Source organism: Aythya fuligula, chromosome W, assembly GCF_009819795.1.
Source record: "Aythya fuligula isolate bAytFul2 chromosome W, bAytFul2.pri, whole genome shotgun sequence".
NCBI classification, from domain to species: Eukaryota; Metazoa; Chordata; class Aves; order Anseriformes; family Anatidae; genus Aythya; species Aythya fuligula.
The window spans coordinates 6,738,944-6,762,687 of record NC_045594.1 but is presented as its reverse complement, the minus strand read 5'-3'; the positions used below and the strand labels follow the sequence as shown (position 1 = coordinate 6,762,687).

Here is a 23,744-nt window from a genome sequence, read left to right as displayed (position 1 = left end):
GGTTTAATGCCACTCGTAAATACTTCTGGCGCATTCCCAGCTGCAGGGTGGGCTCTGAGCCTGGGAGGCCACAGGAAATGAGGGGCTGGGCTGGGCTGGAGCAGGGCGAGGGGGGCATGTGAGCTCCCCAGCCCATCGCCCTAGGGCTGCATCCAGCCCAGCACATGGCTCCCCAAAATGGGGTGCAGGAAACAGCTTTCTGGGGGCAATGCTGAGCGCAGCCTGGATTTTGGGGGACATAGGGAGGACATGAGAGGCATCCTCCAAGGACCAAGGGGCTGCAGGAGCCATGCAAAACAGCAGAGCCGCTGCTGGACGCTGGCAAGTGGTATTAATGCTGATGAATTAGGCACATATTTGGAGGAGAGCCAGGAACCCCCAGCATGCTACTGCCGGGGAGGGGGGAGGATCCATCTCCTGTTGTTCCTAGATGAGGATGGATGGCTTTTGAGGAGATGCTTCAGCTCAGGGCAAAGCTGGTGATGTGTATGATGTGAGGAGCCAGGAAAGGGATGGGGGCTTTTAAATGTGTCATCATTGTGTCGTCCCCCCCCCCCCCCCCCCCCCCCCCCCCCCAAGGAACACAGTTCCCCAGGCAGCTGGGGCCATCAGGGTGACCCCATCTGTGAGCCTGCCCTCGAAGCCATCCTCCAGGGTGGCCGCCAGGACAAGTGGGTGCAAGGGGTGCACATCCCCTCTCCGTTCCCTGCTCTGGGATCTGAGTGCCCTCCTGGGGAAAGGCTTTTCCTGCTAACGGTATGTCCCTGGGTGCCACCTGTGCTGCAGCCTCATCCCATCCCAGGACTCCCTGATGAGCCAGGCTGCAGCTTCCCAAGCCCAGACGAATTTGGGCCGCTGGCACCTTGTGACTGAGGTGTCCCAGGTCCAAGCACCACTTGTGCCTGCTGGAACCTGTGTGCAAAAATACCCCCCCCCCCCACTCAAGCCAGGGAAATTTATGGGGCCGGAGCTCTGGCCAGGCTGAATCCTGCCCCATGTCCCTCCCACATGGATTTAGTGCTGGCATCTGTGTCTCCTCCCCTCGTCCAGAGGATGTGGCCAGGGGTCCCCACTGCTGGCAGCCCCCTGCCCAGGTCCAGGGGTGGCAGGGTGGGACATGCCTGCTTACTTTCCTTGCTGTGCGATCAGAGGGTCCCGTGTCTGGTTGTACCTGGGCGAGAGCCTGGTGCCAGGTCAGGTCAGCACAGATTGTCAGGGGACAGCTGGGAGGGCTGGGATTCCTGTGGGAGGCACAAATCTGCCCTGGAAACAGGCCACCATGGGAGAATGTCCCGGGTGAGGGGGGACAGCATCTCAGCACCCTGGGCGTGCCAGTACCCCAGGCTCAGCTGGGATGCTGTGGGATGCTGCTGTGCTGTGGGGGGACCCAGAACAGCCCCAAGCCCCACAACATGCCCCCCCGCCCCAAGCCAAGGCCTTGCAGAGTTGTGACATGCAATACTCACAGGGCAACTCAGCCTCTTGAGTGTTTGCTGGTGCTGGTATGTTCTGGGGAGGGGGGGGATGCAGGGCGCAGGGGACAGATCGCAGGGGAAGAAGTGTCCCCACTCCACCCCACAGCATCCCTTCCACCACTCGGGTCTCCCCAAACCCAGCTGAGTGATGGCATGGGAGCAGGTGGGGAAGTAGCCAAGCTGGGGCAGCTGCCACCCGCACAGGTCAGCCCCAGGGGGCTATTTCAGGGCCTGAGCTCAGCACCAGCAGCCAGGAAAGCTCAGGCCACATTCCTGGCCCTCTGGCATGCAGAGGGCCGCAGCCCCAACCGGGGTGGTTTGGGGGGGTCAGCATACTGGGGGATGACCCACCTGCACCCCCTCCTGCTGCCCTGCCTAGGGATATTTTCAGCTGGCTGCAGGAATGGGGCCAGGAGTGCAAAGCCCCAGGGGCAGGTGCTGCGCTGGAGCCCGGCCGGCCCTCAAATCCCCCAGCAACAAAATCCTCCCTGGCCCCCAGCAGCACCTGCAAGGACTGCACATGGCTGGCAGAAGGGGTCCGGACAGCTGAGTGCCGCTCCTGGACATGTCTCGAATAGTTTCCATGCTGTATAAGCACCCGCACTGCGCTTCCCCACCACCACCAAGGAGGGCTGGCGGTCCCCTCACACAGCCCGCGGTGGGGTCTGCGGCACCCCTGCCCACCAGCCCTACTCCTTGGGGCCACCCTGCACCGTCCCAGTGCCCCGGGTCAACCTAGCAGACCCAAACTTTGAGATGCTGGCCACCTCCTTGGGTTGCAACCTCCCCTTCCCTGCACCTCCCCATCGACATATGCACGGAGAAAGCAGAAAATCCTTTTTTATTGATGAAGGCATCTTCCCAAGGAGCCATCCTCATCCCCCTACCGCACCCTAGAGCCTCAGGGAGAGCTGGCTTCCTTCTATGTGTAATAGGGGATGCTTAAAGTATCAAAATACTGAGAGAAACCTCAGCAAGTGCAAGAGGAGGGATAGGGTCCTGGAGCCATGGAGAGGTGAGGAGTTCCGGGCCCCTGGACAGGCACTGGGCTGCAGGCATTTAGTGGGGATGACGTGAACAAGGAGATAAATGAACTTTGAAAGCTGCAGGCTCAATACTACAGACATTTAGAAGTTATAAAGAATACTGGAAAATCTTGGAAAACAATGCAGGCACTTGGGAAAGAAAAGGAGGAGGGCAGAGAGGCAGGATCCTCAGAAAAGGGGACAAGGTGGGGGAGACCAGCTCTGGGGCAAAGCCATCTTGCACCAGCCCTGAACAGAAGCACTGTGGTGGCGAGCCTGGGCCTCCAGCAAGAAGCCCAGGCTGGAGAGGATGCTCTGGGGTGGCTCAATGCCTCCTGGGGATGCTGCAGAGGAAGAGGGGTGGGCAATTCAGCCAGCAGTAAGGCAACAGAGGTGAAAGGCGGCTCTGTGCAAGAGCGTAGCAAAGGAAGGTGCAGAGCAGCGTACAAGATAGGGCAAGACACCAGCCTTCCCCTCTCCTACCTGGAGGAGGGAGAAGAAAGGAGCGAGAGAAGGAACAACAAAGGCACGAGAAAAATTCTGAAAGGTCTGGAGGGCCGGGCCCCACCACAGGAGGGAGCCCTATGTCCCTGCAACTGGGGCTAGCAGCGGGGGCACCCTGAGCCGGTCCAGGACAGGCTCCCACTCCTAGCAGCCCCCTGCAGGGGTGCTGGTTGGGCCCTGGCGCAGGCGCGTGGGAAGGCGGGCTGGGTGGCAAAGCGGAGATGCTGGTGTGGTACCTGCTCGGGGCAGTGCTGCGCAGTGTATGGGTTAGTCCTGGTGCGCTGGTGCAGGCAGGGCTCTAGTCTACCCGAGGCAGCCCGGCGTTGCTCAAGGTGGGGTGTCTTAAATAGGAGCTGTTGTCAGCAGTCTGTGCAATGAATGGCAGGAAGGCTCTGCCCAGGCACAGAGTGGTGGCGTGGGGCTCAGTTCTGCTCCTCCTCCTGCAGCTCGGAGGGCAGGAACTTGTACTGCTGCTGTACTGCCAGCTTCTTGTGTGCCTCCTCCAGCTCCCGCTCCTTGTGCAGCATCTCCTCCTGGGCTGCAATGATCTGCCAAGGGAACGCAGTGAGATGTCTCAGCAGCCCATGGCAGTGACAGACAGAGCACACCTTGCTCTGCGCCCTCCCATCCCCTCCCACCTCATGGTTCCAGAGCAGTCCCTGCATCCCAGACCATGCTCCTTGGGAGACATGGGAAAGTGCAATGTGCCCTGCAGGCAGGTCTCACATCCAGGAGGCAGAGATGGAACCTGTGCCACCCCACACTGGGCTGCACCCATCCCTTATGCAATGCTCTGCCCTTTGCACGCATCCTGGATGCTGGTATGGCACAGGTGTCACACCAAGAAGGCAGGGTGTTACACTGTTAGGACATCAGGATGAGCATGATGAACACTGGCTGTGCCCACAGCTACAAGCAGCAGGAAGACCGCAAAGCCCAGCTGGGTGGGATGGGTGCCATTTCCCTGTCTGCAGCATTGTTTTGAGGCTCTTTGGGAACGTATTCTGTGTTGGTGGATGGTAGGACATGGCTGTAGTGGTGGCAGCCAAAGCTCCCCCTGCCCCACTGGAGTAGCCCCACTCCTCACCTGTGCAATTCCCCCCACCATCTTCTCCTTCACCACCACAGTCTCATCGTGGTCCTGAAAGGCAGCTGCCTTCTGTGCTGCCTTCACCAGATTATCTGATGCTCTCTTCACAGCGTTGCCGGCGGCCTGGAGTGGGAAAGAGGTGGGGAAACAGCATCCTAAGCCTGGGGCACAACTGCTGCCTTGGCAGGGGAAGCCCTGTCCCAGCAGGGCAGGAGAGGTGGCCGGGAGAGGTGGGAGCTGCATCCCTGAGGATGGCTTGCTGCCAGCAGCACTGCTCATAACCATTTCAGGCGCTGCTGCTCCCAGTCAGGCTCCTGTGGCGCTTCCCTCACTCTGCTCCCTTCTGAGTAGCAGGGAAGGGACTTCAGGGCAGCCTGGCTGACCTGTCCCAGATTTTTCCCTGAGGTGCCACACCCAAGGTCCCACTGGGATCCTTGTGTTAACCCCCAGCATGTGAGCATTAACCTCCATGCCATGGCCACGGAGGGTTAATCTCCTATGACAAAATATGTCCCCAGACATTAATGCCAGGGATTCGATGAACACATTTCAGGCATTCTCAAGCCAGACCATCAGCCCTGAATGCTCCCGGCTCAGCAATCCCAGCCTGGTGGACAAGAGCCCAGAATTATGCATGCATGCAGCTAACTAAGGTCCAAGCTACATGGAGCCTGCATCCAAGTGAACCACTGACAGTATGCAGGCAGGGAGCACAACCTTGTGGAGATGCTTCCTCTGTGCCATGGCCTCATACCACAGTCCCACATGCCCCCTCTCACCACCACCCACCCTTCAAGCACCCACATGGGTGTTCAGGAGCCTGGAGGAGGCAGCTGGGGCTCAAAGGCAGCCTGGGACTCACCTGGACCCTCATCATGGCCTCTGAGTCATGGTCAGCCTTCACCTTGCAGGCCACCAGGAGCTGTGCCGTGGAGGCAGCCACCTGCTTGGCTGACGAGATGAGCTTCTTCTCACTGGCGTGGCCCTGCACTGCCACGTTGGCGGCTTCACACAGGTTGTTGGTAGCAGCAGTCACCATGTGTGCCTGCAGCAAGAGAGTGTCAGAGGGGTGTGGGAGCCTCCCAGGAGAGGGTCCCAGGGAGGACACAGGACTTGGGATGGGGACAATCAATCAGTTTTCATGCCATATCCCAGCTGGTGGGAGAGGGAGCAAGCAGTGGGGATGCCTCCTCCACGGAGGCATCCCACAAGGGCAACGCATCCTCCTTTTCGGAGCAAGAACAAGGGAAGATGTCCCCTGCCCCACAGGCACTACACGACCTTGATACTCACGGCTGAAATGAGTCCCTGGGACCACTGCCCATCATCCACTGCATTGGCTGGGATGGCTCCCACCTGTGAGGCAGGAGAGGACTAGTGAAGCACGAGGGCTGCGGGCAGCCACTGGAGAAGGGAGGGAGCCCACCACAGTCCTAGATCCACCTGCCTGTTCCATGAAAGCTCTGCATCTTGCCAACTTCAGCCCCAGGGTCCTTGCTAGAACATCCCACCCACCTTCACCTCAATGTCTCTGAGCAAGCCCACCTTCAAGGGGTCAGCCCAGGACCCCACAAATTGTGCACACAGTGCTTTGGTACTGACTCACACACTGCTCCTTTCTTTCCCCTTCCCAGCCTTACCTTTCCTTGGGCCACTAATTCTCAATGGGCTGCTGAGGCTGCCTTCACCAGGGCACTCATAGCTGCCGCAATAGATTTGGCAGCTTCCAGGATCTGCTTCTCAAAGTCCAGGCTCTCATCTGCTTGCTGTACACAAAAACAGGAGCGTGAGTCCTACACAGGGCTGCCAGGAAGGTGGCAGGGTGCTGAGGGGGGCACACGTAGAGCTGGGGACAGGAGTGATGGCTGTAGGACTCAGGAGAGAAGGGGCTGCCCCAGAGGGGGTTCAGGTGGGGCTCAGCACCCCATGCTACCTTAGGCTTGGCCCTTGGCTTCAGCTGCTCTAGCTTCTTAGCTGCAGCCTCAATGGCAGCCGCTGCCCCCAGCAGCTCGTTCTCAGCAATGACCTTGGGGTCTTCTGGGTCAACCCACTCCATCCCTAGAGAAGACAGAAACCAAAACAGGTTAAAGCCACATACGGCTTCATTTCTGATCCACCCTACCTCCTCCCATCAGCTGCTGAGCCCCAGGCTTAGATGCTGTCCCGAAGGTGGACAGAGACATGGAACTCACCTTTCATGGCTTCAGCTGCTTGGATGAGCTCAGTGACAGAGCTGGCCACCCACTTGGAGTACCCAGCCAGCTGCTGCTTCAGCTCGTGTGTTGGCTTCTGCAGGATCTGGGGGAAAGGAGCAGGTCTAAGCACCTTAGGGAGATCACAAAGCAGAGGGTGGACCCTACCTGGTAGCTCCTTCTGACCCTGTTTTGCCCCTCGCCCCCAGAATTCATCTGCCTGAAAAAGTACCACCAGTCCCACCTAGGGCCCATGGCACCAGCAGCCACACATTTCAGGCTGCTGCTGGTGCCACTGCAAAACAAGGGGACCCTGCAAGTCCATTTGAGGCGCTCCCCCCACAGAAAGAGAGCAGGAACCCCCACCCCCTGTGAGTATGTATTGTTCACTGTTTGCCATCCTGTCTCAAGCGATGCTGACTGGTCTCCTCCTGTGTGGGGACAGGACGATCTTTTCCTTTTCCTTGGCCCTGTTCAGTCCATGGTTTCTGGGACATCTTGCAGCACCGAGGTCCTCAGTTCAAGTCAGGGTCCTTCCAGCACTCAGCAGCTGCCCCCCAGGATCTCCTTTTCTCCCCCCTTCAAAGCACTTCAAGCTCCAGAAAGCCATCCCCCCTCACCGTTCCCCTTTCCGAGATTCATCTGCAAACACAAGCTGGGCATGGAAGGACCCTGGAGCCAGGTCCCAGCCCCTGCAGGGACATGTCCCCTTCCCAGAAGATCCCCCCTGCAGCTGGGATGGAGGGCAGGCATGTACACACTACAGCACACCGGAGGCCACACATTAGCTTGAGCAGGGATGAGTACAGACACAGATGGCGGGGTCCTGCCCCAAACCACGTAGGCACAGCGCCACCCCAGTGCTGGGCTGGGAACACGGACACGCTGCTCATGCTGAGGTTAGACACTGGCAGGCACACCAAGTGTCACTTTACTCACCAGCTGATGGGGGAAGATGGAGAAGAGAGAAGAAAGCAGTGAATGCTCTGGCAGAGACGTGCAGGCAATGGGGATACGCATGGGGTGGGGTGAAGGAGGTGAGATGGAGAGGTGGGGAGGAAGGCTCAGAGGTTCCAGGCCCTGCTACCATCACCACTTCATACTTCAGCCCTGCATAATTCCTGATGGACAGGCTCCTGAGGCTCCCAGGGCTGGAGGAGGCACCCGCACCCAGAGCGGCTCTCCTCCTCACCCCGCTTGGCACCTCACTTCTCCCCACCCTGAACTCTAACTGCAGTTCTCACCCTGCATTTCTCTGCTTTTGGTGATGGAGACCTATTGTTATTAAATACCAAGTCCCCATGGAGGTTCAAATTCCTTCCCCTCCCCAGTGAAATATGCTGCTGGCTTACTCTTTTGCTGGGAGCCAAGTTTTCCATTCCGAGACAAATAACTCTCTTGAACTCTAACCACTCCTGCTCACACACTGAGGCGTTGGTTCCCAAAGGGACAGATCCAGCATACATACAGCAACAGTCTTCACTGATGCTGGGGGGTAAGGCAGTATCCTGTCCATAACCTTCCCTTCTACATCCCTCAATGTGGGGCAGGGCTCAGCGCTGCAGACTGCCCCATCAGCACCTCCTCATCCCTTCTGCTTGCTGCCTTCTGGGAACCTGCTGCCCTCTCATAAATGTGACCTCTGTGCTGGCTTCCTGCATTCACAGACCACAGTGCTGCAGAGTCTGGAGGGTTCCTAACTTTATTTGGGACTTGTGTGGGGCCATCCCAGCAAAGTCATGGCAATTGCATATGGCAGGGAGCCCCCAAGCTGACAGCAGTGGCCAATTTGCCCTCGTGAGCATGTCTGGACAAAAAGCAGTATTATTAAGTCTATCATCTGCTCTGACAAGGTTTTTAAAATTGCTAAATGGTCTCTTTCTAGAGGCCATAAGCTTACTAAGATGTACCTCCAATGAATATTTCATGGGATGGACTGCATGTATGATATTCAGGAGACATTGCATGACAGATGGAAGCTTACACCCAAAATGCAGTGGAATAACATGCTTCTGCAAGTAGTCTGACCTTGGGCACTGCCACAGTATGTCATTAGCCCAATCATCTGTTAACAACAGGTCACCCAGAGAATTTCACCTAGCATTTCAGTCTTGGCTGCGATGACTTATGTGTGGCTAAAGCATCTTCCAGAAAGACATTTGATCTAGATGCAGAGTATGAAAAACTCACTGCTCTTTGTAACTGTATCCCAATGGTTATGTCTTTCAGATAAAACCATCCTTTGATTTCCCCCGTCTGGCTTCAATTTCTAGCCCTTGGGTCCTGCCTACCTCCCTCTTTGTTCTTAATCCCCTTTTAACCAACCTAGTGAAATCGTGCTGCATAACTGACCCCATGCTTGCCCTTTTTCCTTGCTTCAGGTCCAGGGCTATCATCAGATCTACAGGCACACACTCTGTGCATCCTTGCAGCAGGATCAGCTCTTACAATCTTGCCAAGAATGCAAACCACTGGAAGCACTTCACTGAATCCTTTCTTCCCAACTCTTGGTTAATCTAGCCTTAATTCGCTTCATATGAACTACACTGATCTTGTAGGACAGCTAATTAAAGCAGCCAACTGAAGTACTCGGGAGGACTAAGCTGGAGGAAGACTGGATCAAAAGAGTGCAGCTGGCCTTTACAGTCAACACCTCTGCCACTGCAGGCACTGCCTGTCTCGCACACTCTTGTGTAAGCTTAATGAGCTCTGTTTTCACACTGGCTAAGTTTCTCACTCCCACTACTCATAATGGAAGCTGCTTCAGGATTCTGTTCCTGTGTTGTAAATTTCCAGCCTCTGTTTATGGCCAGTTAATCTCCATCTGTTGTTACCCAAATACTTTTCTTCAGAGCTTGTTGATCACTCTGACATCTGCTTCTGTAAGTAATTATAGGCAGCCCTCCCATCCCTCCTCACCTTGCCTGCCTAAGCAATCAGGGAACACAGGAGGTGCTCCTTTCCTGTATGGGACCATCATGGGGATGGAGGTGAGCCACACGCTAGGTACAGGGGCAAGGAAGGGAAGAGGAATCTGGCACCTGCTTTTTCAAGACGATTTTGACATCAAATGTCTAGGTCAGGTCAAAGCAACTTTAACAGCATTAGCCCAGAGCACTGCAGCAATGAAGAGCTGTGCAGTCTCAAGGCAGCCAGCAGGTCTCTCCTTTATGTCAGGACCTGAAGGACAGGCAGCACGACCTGCGTGCCAGTGGCCACCGCACGTTACCTCCTCCCCTGCGCTCAGCCCCATAGCAGGGCTCACCTTGGGTGCTTCAGGGACAGGCAGTAAGGGGGAGCACACTAAAAGACCTCAGAGGGAAGAGCTGCAGAGCCCATAGGAAGTTGGGGATCTGGGGAGCACCCCGGTATCTATGGGTGGCCTCAGCAAACCATGGGAATGGGGCTGGGGACACTCACCACCAGCACGTGCTCCAGCAGCTCCAGGTAGCCACCAGCACATTCCCTGTCAAAGCGCAGCGCCCACTGCCGCACGTCCACGCTCACCTCCAGGTGGTAGGCAGCCTCCTGGAACCCAGAGATAGCGATTCGCATCCAGATGCCTCCCCTGCCACAATGGGGCTTGTGGAGGGCACCCGCTTGTCCCCCCAAACCTGTGCCAGCCCCACGTCCCCTGACTACCCACACGGCACCTTGCAGGCGTGCAGCATATCCGTGATGGCACAGCGGCTCAGATTGGCCGTGGCGATGACATCCTCCTGCCGACATGAGTTGCCAGCGGCCACAGCTTTGGCCATGGCCATCGTAATGCCTTTTGTCATTCGGATTAAGTCTTCTGGGGTTGAGACCTGGGCAGGAGGCACTGAGGAGGAGAAGACCTGAGAACAGAGAGTCAGGGGTGAGGCGCAGGGCAGCAGGAGGGCAGGAGGCCAGCCACAATGCTGTGGCTGTACTCACCACCAGCTCTTGATGGATGTGCTCTATCGTGGCCTCCAGCGCACGCTTCCCTTTCGTGGCCTCGTCCTCGACAGTCTTCACCGTCTTCAGCAAGGAAGTGACGTTGGTGACCATCACCTGTGGAAGGGAGAACAGAACTGGGAAAAAGCCCCAAGAAAGCTCTGGAACGCTGCCAGCACCTGTCCCTCCCTTTGTGGTTTGGTCCCAAACTGTCCCTTCCTTCTCCATACTCCACCTCATTTTGATCTCCCACTTTGTGTTGTGCCCTACCTTTTATGTGTCCCCTTGCCCTGACTACCTCCCAGTTGTCCTCCCATCCCTAGACAGGCACAGAAGCACCTTCCTGCTTTTTCTAGCCCTCCTGCCCCATTCCCTTCTCCCCATTGCGCCCCAGTGCAGACCTTGGCAGAGTTCTTCAGCTGGTAGACAGTGGGGTCATCCCCAGCTTTGCCAGCAGCTGCTTTGGTGGCACTGATCAGGTCCCCAAGTGCCTTGGCCACATCCTTCACAGCATTGATCAGAACCACCTAGGAAGAGCAAGACCAGGGTCATGGCTTGCTGTGGTCACAGTCAGGCTGTAGGTGGTGTGGCCCAGCAGCAGAAAATTAGGGCACCCCAGAACATGCCATATACATGGAGTTCAAATCAGCCAGTATCAGCTCTGTATGAGCTGGAGGGGGAAACAGCCAGTATGACCTGAACTTGCAGGTCTCCTTGGAGCTGGTCCACAGCTTACAAAGATGCAAGACAGAGGGACAGAGCCTGCCCCACCTATCCTCAGCTGAGCAGGGGCTGGCCAAGGTGTTTTACCCCCCACCCTGGTACCTGTGGTCAGCAAAGGTTTCCGAGTTCTCCTGATTGAGGATCCCTGCTGTGGCAAACATGATGGTGGTGTCGAGGTCAGCGATGATGCCAGAGACGGCGCTGGCAGCAGTGATGCAGGCTTGCGTCCCACGGTTTCCAGCTTGCAGGGCTGCCAGTACATGGGACACCTGCATGGTACGAGCAGGGTGACTGAGTGAGGCAGAGCAGGCTCATGCAATCCCCACCACACACCTCTGACACCTCCCCAGGATAAATCAATCCAAGGAGAGGTCTCAGGAATTGTATGGTCTGGACACCCCTTCTTAGCTTCCATTTATTTTTATCTCATACCTATCATGCTTGGGGGTGCAGGAGACATTGGACTCTGCTACTTTCCAAAAAAATAAGGCTAGCACCTTATCAGAATGTTACAGCTCATTCCTTCTGTAAGCGCTAAATTCAATTTCTGCACTTTGGCAAGCACTCATAAGAGAGTAAGTTTCCTGATGGAAAGTAAGGTTGGAAAGAAAGAACCTACAAGAGGCCCTGGGCATGCAGACGTGCCAGACAGTATGAACCAGCATTTGTTTTGCTTTTGTAATCTTGCTTGCAAGCATTGCAGCTCTACCCTTATCAGTTGGATTTTTTAAACCATTTTTTGTATGTTATTAATCACTGTGCTTTTTAGACTGGCTGATGGGCAGGATGCTTTCCATTGTACTAGCAAAAGACGCTGGGGATATTGATCACCTAGCATGAGCTGCAGGCTTACTAGAGACGCAGCAAATGCTACACACACCTCTGCAATGGCTGATTTAGAGAGCCCTGGGCTGCCACCAAGGTGTGGAACAGTCTTTCTCGGCAGGCCATTACCAGCACTTCAGCAGGTAGCACCCGGCCATTGCAGTTACCCATTGCAGCGCAAGTTGTTGTTATGGTGCCAGGAAGGGAACCCGTCCCACGCCCCACCAGCTGAATTGTGCCAGGGCAAGCATGGCCGAGAGAGCAGACAGAGCCCAGCAGGACAACAAGAGAACCCAAGGTGGAGGCTCAAAGGGCACATGGCTCAATCTGGCATTCCTCCCAGCACCTGCCTCCACTCTCCTGTTACCTGCTCCGGGACCCTTGGGGCAGCTCACCTTCTCGGAAACCTTGCACGCACTCTCTAAGCTCCTTCTTGGTATAGGCATCGCTGGGGCTACACTGCAGGGCTCCAGCCTTGGTCACCAGGGTGGTGCAGCCGTGACCCAGCTCCTGCACCCGGCACTTGATGTGGGAGCCGATCTGGAGGCAAATGGGTGCATGAGAGAGCCTGAAGGGAACTAACCCCTGCACCCATCATACCTGATGGGACACACCAACCACCCCACCCAGCTCCTCTCCACCAACCCTCTCACCTCCTCGGTCTCAGCGGTGAGCGCCACTGGCTTGGCCTCTCGCGCCAGCTGCCCATAGTCGTTGGTCAGCTGGTTGGCCAGTATGCCCAGCTCGTCTGGGTTGGTGGTGGATTTGGTGACCTGCCGATGGAAGAAGAACAGGGCTCAGGTGGGCCCTATGGTAGGACAGGTAAGCAAGGAGGACAGCTGCCCTGCCCGGGTGAGACTGCAGCACCACTTTCTGCTTCCTGTCTCGAGTGGGGGTGAATAGGAGTGCAGTGGCAGCCTTGCTGGCCCCTGCACCCACCATCTCCTGCACAGTCACTGCAATAGCCTTGGCCGTCTTCACCATCGTGATCTGGTAGTCCACAAAGGTCCCCTCTGGCTTGCCCACTGGCCCCTCATCCAACTGCAAGAGAACATCAGGAGAGTTTGGCTCCAGCCCCTGCCCAGAGACACTCCTTGATTACAGCATGGCAAGAGACTTGTGCTTCCCTGCTTGGGGTTATGCCCACTATGGCCCTGGGCACTCCCTCCCCAGACTGGCCCTCAGAACTCCAATGGGGAAAGATCTAAACATCTTCCTGCATCTCTCCCTGCCTCTTTGGTTGCTCAAGTGCAGTGCCTCTCCTTCCCAAGCAGGACTCAGAGCCAGCATCCCAAGGAAGACAAGAAACGACAAAGTCCCACATAGGGTTTGACTCTGACTTCTCCTTTCCTTCAGCCCCAGCCCTCTCTGTGTTCCCCTCACCTGGTTTATGGCCTGGGTGATGGAGTCCACCATGTCCCCGACAACACCTGCAGCGCTGGCTGCCTCGTTCAGTGTGGTGGTCAGGTCCTCCGCAGCCTCCTTCATCTGCACAGCTTCTTCCAGAGCCTCCTGTGTCTGGGCAGCTTGCTGCAAGGAGGAGATGGAATGAGAGAAGGAAGCTGCCCCCCCAGCAGGGACACCAGACACTTGCTATGGATTTTGGTGCCCAGCATGCATGTATGACATGTGACAAATGTCTGAGGCTCACACTGTTGCCACATGCACCTCCTGCTCACCTTGGGGTTCCCACCAGCCTCCTTGGCGGTGTACAACATCTGCAGGGCAGATTCAGCCAGCGTTTTGGTCTGGTCCAGGAGGTTCATCTGCTGCTGGTGGTTGGGTGTCTTGGAGGCAGCACTGATAGCTGCCAAAATGAGCGGCTCAAAGTACTGAGCCATCTGGGACACCTAGGGAAGAGCAGTGTCAGTAGCTCCTAGCACACGCTGGTCAAAACCTCTCCTCCTGATGTGGACTCCTCCATACGCCTGGTGCCTGAACACCCTCTCCCCATCCCTCCCCTCCCATTACCTTGTGTCCCAGCTGTGAGGCCTCAGCCCGCGCTGCACTGGCCACAGGCTCAATCAGATTGTTGATCTCCTGCACAGCTGTAATCATCTGGTTGTGTAAAGCCTGTTGAAAAGAGAGTGCATGGCAAGGCTGGCCTCGCTGAACTCTGCTAGAGAGGAGTTAACCTGCTGCTATTAAGCAAGGCTCCAAATTCCTGATTTCATCGCTAAACAAGTTCTGTCTCTAAGGGCTGTGTGACCAGACAGCCCTTCCCAGGTGCAGCACAGCCCTGCTCTGTTTCACTGAGACAGACATGCAGCAGGGACACAAAACTTGGAACAAAGCTGCTCTATCCAGCACTAGGCTGGATGGATGCAGGCCTCCTGCTAAAGACCCAAGGAGGGTTGCCAAAGCCCTGTGTGAAAGCAGAGGAAGCCAGCAGGGGCTCCAGAAAAGGATGCTGCTGCCCCCCACTTACCTCCTGGGAGATGCCTTCTCGAGGGGCCAGCTGCTGGCTGATGGCTTCAAGGGAGGGCTGGTCTACCTCCTGCATACACCTGTTCAGGATGTCAATGGCCTCATCACACTCCCTCTGTCCAGGAGCTTTGTCCCTGCATGACAGATGGATTAGCATTGTACCAGGCTTGCCTGGTGCTACGCCACCCCTTTACCACACAACTCGACTGGTGCTGGTGGGGGGCAGGACCCCTCTCCTCAAGCAATCTGGTGTTAGAGCCAGGCACCACAGCCCCACCAGCCTGTGCTCACCAGCATGTGTCTCCCATCAAACCATTTCAGTGCTGCAAGAAGGACAGCACCTTCCATCCCATCCCTTGCCTGCAGCAGCCAAGGAGAACAGGAGCAAGATGAGCCAAAACATCATCTTGGAATGAGTCCAACTGGGGGTACTGGTCAGTGGGGGCTCTGGCCAAGCACACCAGACTGGCTGAGAGGGTCCTAGCCTGCCCTCACCTCATGTTGGTGATCAGCTTCTTGATGGAGTCTGAGACGGTGCAAGAGTGGCTGGCCAGCACTGACCACTGCAGTGGGTCCTTGGGGTTAATGGCCAGGGAGCGGTCAGTCTGAATGAGGCCAGCAGAGCTCTCTAGCATGGTCTTGGCAGACGAAACGATGGGCTCCATGGTTCTGCATCCCTGTGCAGGGAGATGGTGGCCCAGTGACATGGATGGACAGGCATGCATGGGAAGTTACCCCTTCTCCTCACCCAGGAGCAGTCTCTTGATGCCCAACGCTTGCTGCTGCCTCCTCATTGCACCCTCCAGACATCAGCTCTGCTCTGGGTCCCATCCCACGCTCCGCAGGGACTGGCGCTGAGGCATGCAGCTCCTCCCCACCCTGCAGCAGCTCCCACCACAGGCAGGCCACTCCTCCCTGCCCCGGTGGCACCCCACCTCAGGACTGATCTGGGCAGGAACAGTGGCAAACTCCGGGTTGGAGGCGAAGGCTGTCAGGTTGTCCATGGCCTCTATCAGAGGAGCTGTGGCGGTGCGGCACCGCTCCCGGTTCTCCTAATTGAAGGTGCCGTCCAGGGCCTGGTGTGCAGGAGAGAGTGAGCAGTTATCCAGCCCTGAGCATGCCCCACATCCCACCTACCCTCCCGTCTCTACTCCGCCTGCCTCTGCAGGGCCACCCGTGCTGCCCCAACACACCTTGATGGTCTTCACCAGGTTGGTGGTGCTGTTGGCCACCTCCTTGGCCGACTGGACAAACTGCCGCTTGGCAACGGGGTTGGCGGTGCGGAAGGTCAGGCGGCACGTGTTGCACAGAGCCGAGGTGTGCTTAGCCACAATGGTGGCTGCTGACAGCACTTGTGGAGAAGAGCAGATCGAGGCAGGATCCACAGCATCTCCCCACTCTTGCAACACTCCCTTTTAGGCAAGAAAATGCCCATCACGGTGTCCCACCTCATACTCACCTGTGACTGTGTGCAGGCAGGGTCCACTAGGTTCTGGCAGGCCATCTGGATGGCTTGGTTAGCTCTGGCAAACTGAGTGGGGTCTACCAAGCCCTGCTGTCCAGCCTGGCTGTTGGGATCAGAAACTCCCACCAGGTAGGCAGCCTGCGAGCACAAGAGAGGCAGTGAGGGCTTGTGCCAGGGCAGAGGCAGGAGAGGGCTCCCAGCACCAGGCACGATGCATGGGGATGGGACTGAGCGCGTCTCACCTGAGCTGCTGCCTCTGTCAGCCCACAGAGAGCTTTGGAGGCAGCGCTGACGGACTCCCTGAACTCGGGCAGTTTGCTGTTTTTGGCATTCTGGGAGATGCCAGCCATGGACTCATCCAGCACCTGCAGGATACACAACCACCAGCTGGAGACCACCTCCTGCCTGGTGCTCCAGCCTCAGAGCTCACTGTGCTCCACCAGCTGAGCATCTAATCCAGAGGAAGACACTCACCTTGGAGTTCTCCATGACACTGTCCAGGCAGTTGAAGTAGGACATGTCATTGACAGCCTGGGTGGGGTTCTCCAACAGCTCCTTCACCGCCTAGAGAGACAAGGGTGTCGTGTCAAGGGGAAGGGTTTGCACTCTCCACATCCCACACCTTGCACTCACAGCTCCTTTTTGCTCTCTCCTGCCTCTTATGGCACAGAGGAGCTGCTCCTCTCCCCACCCCAGACATCTCAGCACCCAGCCAATTCCAAGCCCCTGGCCTCCAATTCTCACCTCCAGCTCCCTCAGGGCATTGTCACACTCTTTCTGTCCTGATGCCTGCTGGATGCACATGGTGATCAGCTGATTAATGCTGTCAGTCACAGCCCTGCCAGGACAGGGGAGAGACATACCTGGATCAGTGCCAACTTCACCGCCCAGAGCTACCACTATTGCAAACACCTTAACCTGGCTGTGGAACATGTCCTGGTGTAGGAAATGGGCAGAGGTTCTGTCTGGAGGACATTCCTACCTGCCCAAGGGTCTGTCTCTTCTGATAAGACTGTGATAGAGCAACAAGGTCAGGATGACGTTAGATAAATGGTCTCAGGATGGCCCCATAGCAAGCTGAGCTCCATGGAGGCAAACACCAGGACTCGTGAAGTTGCAGACCCAGCACAAACTTTGGCACTTGACCACCTCCCTCCATGCAACCTGAGCAGTTCCTCCTACCGTGCAGCTGCTGCCAGCTGATTCTTGTGGTTGGGGGCTGCAGGGTCAGCAGAAAGTGCCTTTGCTGCCAGTAGCAGCTTGCTGGAGGACATGGAGATGCTCTTCAAGTTTGACAACACCTGCACCTGGTCTTCCTTGTTCTGCAAGGAGCCAAGAAGAGTAGTCACCTACAGCAGGTTCCCAAGCTCCATGCCCACCCTGGTTTTCTCTGGTGGTTTCCAGGCTACGCCAGTTCCCTTCACTCAACTCATCTACCGGCCATCAGCAGCAAGTGTTTGGTGACAATGATCACTGAATACAAGCCACTTCCTCCCCTGCTCTTGCTATTTTGCCCCTCTCCAGACTCCATCTCACAAATGGTGTTAGCCACAGCTGCTCACAGCCTCCCACAATAATCAGGACTGTCAAATGGGCGTTCACTCTCACCGGGCACAGGCTGGCCATCTCCACTCCTGCCTGCAGGAACTCATTGAAGCCCTGTCCAAATTTGCCTGAGGACTTGGCCAGGTCCTGGGGGGTGCCCCGTGATGCCTGCACCAGCTCGTTGGCAGACTGGTTGAGTCCTGCTGCTGCCTGGTTCAGCTGGCTCTGTGCCTCCTGGAAGGTCTTGGTGCTGTGAGGGAACTGGAGGCAGGGAGGGGGTCAGGAGCGGCAGAGGAGATGTGGGAGCTGGTGGGTGAAGGTCGAGCACCCTCACACATCTGGGGCCATTCTGGAGAGCATCCAGCACAGCCGGTGCCCACCACAATGCCTGCCCGCCCCCCTCAGCCCTGGGCTGAGCTCACCGAATCCACCAGCAGCCTCTTGTTTGCCTCTCCCACCATGCGAATGGCAGCATCCACATCCCGCTACCCGGGCAGGCAGTTCACACAGTGGTTCAGCACTTGCAACACCGCCTTGGCCACCTGCAGAAGATGAGAGTGGTGGCTGTCTTTCAGCCATCCCCGGCAGCCTGCCCCAAGCCTGCAGCCACCCCATGGGCCCCAGTCCCACCTGGACCAGGCACTGTTGGCTGTTGGGGTCTCTGGGTTTGGCCACCGCTTTTCGCGCCTCCTCGATGAGGTTGTTGGCCTTATCTATGATGTCGCTGGCACACTTCAGAATGGCACCCTGTGCCTGTGGGTCGGAGGTCTTGGCTGCCACACCACGGGCAGCCTGGCTGAGTGAGCGCAGTGCCTGGGCCACTTCCCGGGCAGCAATGCCTGCCGTGGGGGAGAGTGGTCAGTCAGTGAGAGCCTGGCCCCTTGCTGGGGCCCAGCTGAGGCCTGACAGCCAATACCTGTGTAGTTCTCGTTGCCCTGGGCCACCTCGCCCAGGAGGTGAGCAATGACAGAGGTGACGGCCTTGGTGCCAATGGAGAAGTGTGCCCCAGGTCCTGGGCACACTTCTCCATATGCAGAGCAACCAGTGAGCAGGGGTTACACCTTACCCAGCCAGCCCCCAAAACCCTGTGCCTGCTGCCCTGTGTGCCCTTACCGTCTCTCCCAGCAGAGGCTTGAGCTTGCCATCCCTGGTGGCTGCCTTGGCCTCCTGAAGGTCCCTCTCCAGGCTCTGCACCAGGCCCAGTGCTGAGTCGATCTCCAGGGGCCCACAGGCCTCCTGTGCCTGTGTCGGGGAGAAGGAAGAGCAGCTTTGCAGGAAGCTCGGCCCACAAGGAGGGCCATCCCCGACTGCCTGCCCTCTGCACTGGGTAGCCGCCAGCCTTTCACCTTCTGTGCGGCTGTGCGGAGCTCGGCCAGGGCCGCAGCCAGGTTCTTGGCACACTGGCTGAGCTGCATGGTGGAGGCCTGGTCAGTGATGGTGGGCACTGTGGCCTTGGCTGCAGCTACCATTGTGAGATATGTTCATCTGATTCGTGTCAATAGAGAGCAGTTCTGTCTGTCTCTGGGTCCTGCACTGGCAATTTAATTCTTCTACAGATGTGGTTTCTTCCCTTTCCTCCCACAGATGTGGTTTCTTCCCTTTCCTCCCTGTGTCCCAGTCTCCCCCTCATTATAGTCAAATTATCAAATCTTCAGAAATATTCCTCAAATCCATGAGCCTATTTGCTTTCGTTACTGATTCTGAACTCTTATTCCTAACAGTTACAGCTTTTTTGCCTCCTTTGTGGTTGATTTAGCACTGCTATAGATGTGACTGGAGTGTCTCTGTGGATGGCCTGTGAGGAATGATTTAACTACTCATGAAGTGTCAATAGAGAGCTATTTGTATTTGTATGTTCTTTCTTTGAAGTCTCTGATGTCTGGGGGTTTCAGAACAACTGCTAACAACTAGTAACTGTTATGGCTTCTGAATGGGACACTATGCAAGCCCCTGATATCTGGCCAGGTGGCCAGGAGATTAAGGAGAAGAAAAAAGAAGCTGAAGGACGGCTAGGAGACAAAACTTGCAGGGGACGCTGTGTAAGCTTTTGACATGCTGCCAAGGAGTACAAAGGGGAAGGACAAGAAAAAAAAAACTGAGAGGAAGACTACGAGCCTTCAGCATGAAAGACCCCCAGAGACCCCCAGGGGGACCACCGGAGACTGATATGCATGCTCCAGTAGGAGGGTTTGGATCCCGGAAGCTAATTATAATAACCCAGGTGTTTTTTTTTTAGAAGTAGTAATAAATATGTATCAGCCTAGGAGCATAAAAATCAGCTACTTGATGTAACTGGTGTGCATCCTGGTGGAGCGGAGACTCCCGGCGCACCCAGCGCTGTTTGCTTACCTCTATTCCTTTAATAAATTGTAAACTTTGATTATAATCCTATTTTGGGACTGAGCGATTTATAACACCATCTTCCCACTGGGCTGTCAAAAGAAGGAATGAGACAGGGCACTACGCAGTTGTCTCCTACCTGCCTACGGCCAACAGCAGGTTTGGGGGTACCTGCAGGAAGTTCTGGCTGGCGGCAATGAGAGCCAGCTGGGCGCTGGGGCTGTCCGGCTGCAACTGGCTTCCTCGCACACCCTGCACCAGCATGGGGATCTGATCTGCCACCACCTGCGACCAGAGAAGAGGGTCACTGTGGGCACAGATTGCAGGTCCCTCTGGTGAAGATCCCACCTCCAGCCATGCAGGCTCTGGGTGCCGAACCCGCCCCCCCTGCTGCCTGCAGCACGGCCATCTGCAGATCTGACTGCTAGTGGCTGTGGAGAGGGACTTTTTGTCAGGGAGTGTAGCAATAAGACAACAGCTTTAAATTAAGGTAGGGTAAATTTAGATTAGATATAAGGAAGAAATTCCTCACTTTGAGGGTGGTGAGGAACTGGAACAGGGTGCTCAGAGAAGCTGTGGATGCTCCATCATTGGAAGTGCTCAAGGCCAGGATGGGACTTTGGGCAACCTGGTCTGGTGGGAGGTGTCCCTGCCCATGGCAGGGGGTTGGAACTAGATGGTCTTTAACGTCCCTCCCAACCCAAACCATTCTGTGATTCTCTGATCCCAGGACCATTGATCAAATGCTCAGAGAGAGTCAGACATGAACCTAGCCACTCAAAAGCCTTCTTGCAGGCATCCTCCCCGGAACCCAGTACTCTGTAACAAATCCTGGAAGCATCCCTAACTCATTTACAGATACCACACCCTACTAATATTTTGCTCAATGTGCTGCATGACACTAAGTCAAGTTTAAAAACCTTTAAAAAGCCCTCACACTGTATTTGCTGGAATAACTGTTCTCCTTAAAATAAGGCAGCTCAGCACAAACACGCTAAATGGGAACATAAACTACAATTCTCACAGCAGCTTTTCCCACCATTTTGCTCAGAGGCCTGCAGGCACCCAGACCCACTGGGAGTGGGGAAGTGCCGGGACAGGGGCCTGTGCCCCCCTGTGCCCCTTACCTTGCAGCTCTGCACCAGCTGCTGCTGCACGACAGGGTTCTTGTTGGAGGCAGCAGCATACTGTGCGGCAGAGATGGTCTGGGTGGCGGAGGCAGCCGCTTGCTTGGCCACATGCTGCCAGGGGAAGGCAGGGATCAGCTGTGGGGACAGCGTGGCTTGGAAGCTCCCCACCGCAGACCAGGGTCCTGCTCCCCTCTAAGCTTCTCCTGCTGTGCCTCTGCCTGCCACAGAATCACCAGCACCTCTGGTGCTGGAGATCAAGTTCAGCACTACAAGGCAACACAGTGTGAACATGGAAAAGGGGGACGCTGCTCAGATATTGTGATAACAGCAGGAAGCAGTGGAGAAGTTTCTACTGGATGCAGCATGGAAACGTAAACTGTACAAAAGGGACATCACCTCTCCAGAAAGCATTGGGATTCAGACTCCTGGCTAGGAGCAGTTCGCATACCGTCCCTGGTCCCACTCTGCCTCCCCTGCCCAGTGCTCACCTCCAGCTTGTGCACCAGCTTCTTCTTGATGGCATTCTGAGCCGCAGCGTTGGTGGCCATGCAGAGCCCCTCTGCTGCCTCCCGCAGCCACTGCTGCTGCTCCTCACTGTCCAGGTGGGCTGCAGCTCCCTGGGCAAAGCAGAAAAGCCATTTCACCTTCACGCGACCCCAAATCTCTCTCATTTTCCTGACAGCAGCTACTGTGTTTGCTCATCAGCTCAGTGCAGGACCTCCCTCTGGAACCGTACACCTCACCCTGGAGCTGTGCAGAGCATAGGAAGCAGCCCCTCTGCTCCAGCAGCTCCTCCTGTGTGCCACGAATCTTTGCAGCCTCCACCATCTTGGCAGTGGCATCGGCCAGGATTTTGGCTGCGCTCAGCAGCTTGCGCGAGTTCTCCAGGTCTGTCTCTCCCTCTGCATAGGCTTTGATGGCGTTGACGAGGTTGGAGGTGGCCTGAGCCAGAATACGAGCCTGCCTCACCATTTCCCCTGGGACAGAAAGGAAGGGTGGCCATCAGCAAGTCCCAGGGGCTCCCTGATACCTCCCCACTCCACCACACCAGCCTCCTGTCCTTGGTGCAACCCTCAGGCACAAGACCACAGCAAAGGCACAGCAAACGGGCATGGAAGCACAGCCCCAGAGAGGCTGCTCCATCTACCTGTGCTCCTTCAAGCCCCCTACCCACTGTGCTCTTCCCCAGGTGCCACCAACTGCTCACTCTCACCTGCATCACCCATATGTTCTCAGTGACACTGAGGATGGTGTCAGTGGCCTGGTCATAGCACCCGATGGGCTGTCCCCCCGTGGCATGCTGCTTGATGTGCTGTAGCAGGTCATTTAGGGCCTGGTTGACAGTGGTGGCTGCCACCCCCACCTGCTTTAGCAGCTGGTCATCGCTGGTGGTTGCCTTGGAGGCCTCCACACAGCTCTCTGCTGACTTAGCCACCAACTTGCTGGCCTCGATCAGCTGCTCCTGGCACACTGGGGAGCTGATGGTGGGAGCCACGACTGCAGGGGAGGACAAAGCCCAGGCAGCTGCTACCATGCAGCTCCTGTTCTCCACCCAGCAGCCCATAGCCCAGATGACCACTGTCCCCAACCTCCAAAGAGGAGAGAAACCGGGACTTCTGGTCCCAAACCCAGTGGGGTGAGGGTTGGTGCCGCTTACCTTGGTACAGGCCACCAGCTGGGAGGTAGAGAGGGCGCACTGCGTAGCAGCCGAGATCACCTGCGCCTGCAGCACCGAGTCCTCCGTTTTCTGAGCCACATTCTTGGCTTTGAGTACCAGCGCTGTGGCAGTGTTGGCTACAGCCTTGGCCAGCTGCATGAGTATGTCCTGCAGGGATGGAGAAGGTCAGCGCAGGATCTACCATGGAGCCAGACACGGCCGCTTGCACAGCTCTCGTGAAATATTCAGCAGGGAAACGATCTCAGGGGGCCTTTCTGCCACCTCAGCCTTGCACCAAACTCCTGAAGCAGCTTGTGCGGCTGGCAACACCTCAAGCACATCCCTACAGTGTGCCACAGCCTGAGATGCGGCAGCTCCTGGTACCAGGACACTGCCCTGGCTAAAATCACCTCCAGGAGCAGCTCGGACAACCTTCAGCATCACCTGTGATGCTGCCACAGGAACAACCTGCACTGCATCCCTGATGGTACCGCAGCAAGAACCTGCGTCGAGGCACCGTGCTGCTGGGATGCCCTGCCAGCAGGCAGTTTTCCTCGGAGGATGCCCGAACCGACAGCACACTGCAGCCATCAGGACTTGCCCTGACATCATGCTGCTGGCATCCACCAACAGGAGTGCTAAACAGAAGGCAATTGGGGCACCGAGTGCGAGGCAGGGAGTTCGGACAAGGCGCTTGTCACATTAAGAGGTGTAGCTGATTAACCGTTATGGGCCCGGTCGGATTCAGGGTACTGAACTATCACAATCACAGATTTCACCAATAACGCATTAACCATCTGGGGTTCAGTCGGATTCACCAATAACGCATTAACTGTCTGGGGTCTGGTTGGATTCAGAACACTGAACTATCACGGTCACGGATTCACCAATAACGTATAACCACCCTTACCCTAGTTGCACTTAATGAGAGCTATAACAATGCAATCAAGTGTGATTTATTACAGCAACAGGTACACAGGTTCTTTGGATTGCCAGCGATAGTGACTGTCTGCAAAAGCAAGCTAGCATGCATGAAATACACAGGTGTTACAGGTGTTACAGGTGTGCAGCCTAGAAATAAACACGTTAAAAGGATCTTGGTGTGCACAAGAACAATCGAATCCCCACCTGGTCACAGAGCCTAGCCGTGGTGTCTCCACTCCACTCTACGCTCCATACTGTTCCTTAGAGCTAGCACAGCAGGTTCCCCCAGCGCGATAGCATCTAAGGTTGGAAGCCTAGGGAACGCTCAGGTAATGCAGCTACGCCCTACCCTGAAAGCCTCTTCAATGCTGTACATTTTCTTTAAAATGTGAATGTTAGTTTTATTTTCCTAGTTACTTCAGGCAATTACACCACAGCGCTGTGCCCAAGGCACAACTCCCCAGCTGCTGCATGGGCACCCTCCCGCTGCAGACAGGAGCTAAA

General features: G+C 56.3%; 1 protein-coding gene across 1 annotated transcript; it reads right to left on the bottom strand.

The window, feature by feature from the left end:
* Positions 1 to 3,426: 3,426 nt before the first annotated feature.
* LOC116501282 (talin-1-like) lies at positions 3,427 to 22,475 on the bottom strand. Its single transcript, XM_032206799.1, has 37 exons — positions 21,830 to 22,475; positions 21,485 to 21,636; positions 21,148 to 21,276; positions 20,657 to 20,770; positions 19,701 to 19,814; positions 18,303 to 18,431; positions 18,106 to 18,169; positions 17,820 to 18,028; positions 17,612 to 17,674; positions 17,253 to 17,450; positions 16,827 to 16,966; positions 16,389 to 16,482; positions 16,119 to 16,208; positions 15,887 to 16,009; positions 15,639 to 15,782; positions 15,373 to 15,591; positions 15,115 to 15,231; positions 14,675 to 14,856; positions 14,181 to 14,313; positions 13,724 to 13,825; positions 13,432 to 13,602; positions 13,136 to 13,282; positions 12,692 to 12,793; positions 12,406 to 12,525; positions 12,148 to 12,292; positions 11,030 to 11,177; positions 10,831 to 10,924; positions 10,606 to 10,731; positions 10,205 to 10,321; positions 9,940 to 10,125; positions 9,707 to 9,814; positions 6,287 to 6,392; positions 6,028 to 6,152; positions 5,783 to 5,860; positions 4,957 to 5,139; positions 4,092 to 4,217; positions 3,427 to 3,552 (listed from the first exon to the last, which is right to left on the bottom strand). The coding sequence occupies exons 1-37, from the start codon at positions 22,473 to 22,475 to the stop codon at positions 3,427 to 3,429; spliced, it is 5,370 nt and encodes a 1,789-aa protein (XP_032062690.1).
* Positions 22,476 to 23,744: the final 1,269 nt, after the last annotated feature.

What these genes read in the sequence shown, in the direction of transcription:
- LOC116501282 (XM_032206799.1), bottom strand. Translation starts at nt 22,475, where the DNA reads ATGCAGCTGGCCAAGGCTGTAGCCAACACTGCCACAGCGCTGGTACTC. An exon ending in AGCTGGTGCACAAGCTGGAG is followed by an intron (nt 20,771 to 21,147) that starts GTGAGCACTGGG and finishes TTCCCCTGGCAG; the next exon opens with CATGTGGCCAAGCAAGCGGC. An exon ending in TGACAGAGGCAGCAGCTCAG is followed by an intron (nt 15,783 to 15,886) that starts GTGAGACGCGCT and finishes TTGTGCTCGCAG; the next exon opens with GCTGCCTACCTGGTGGGAGT.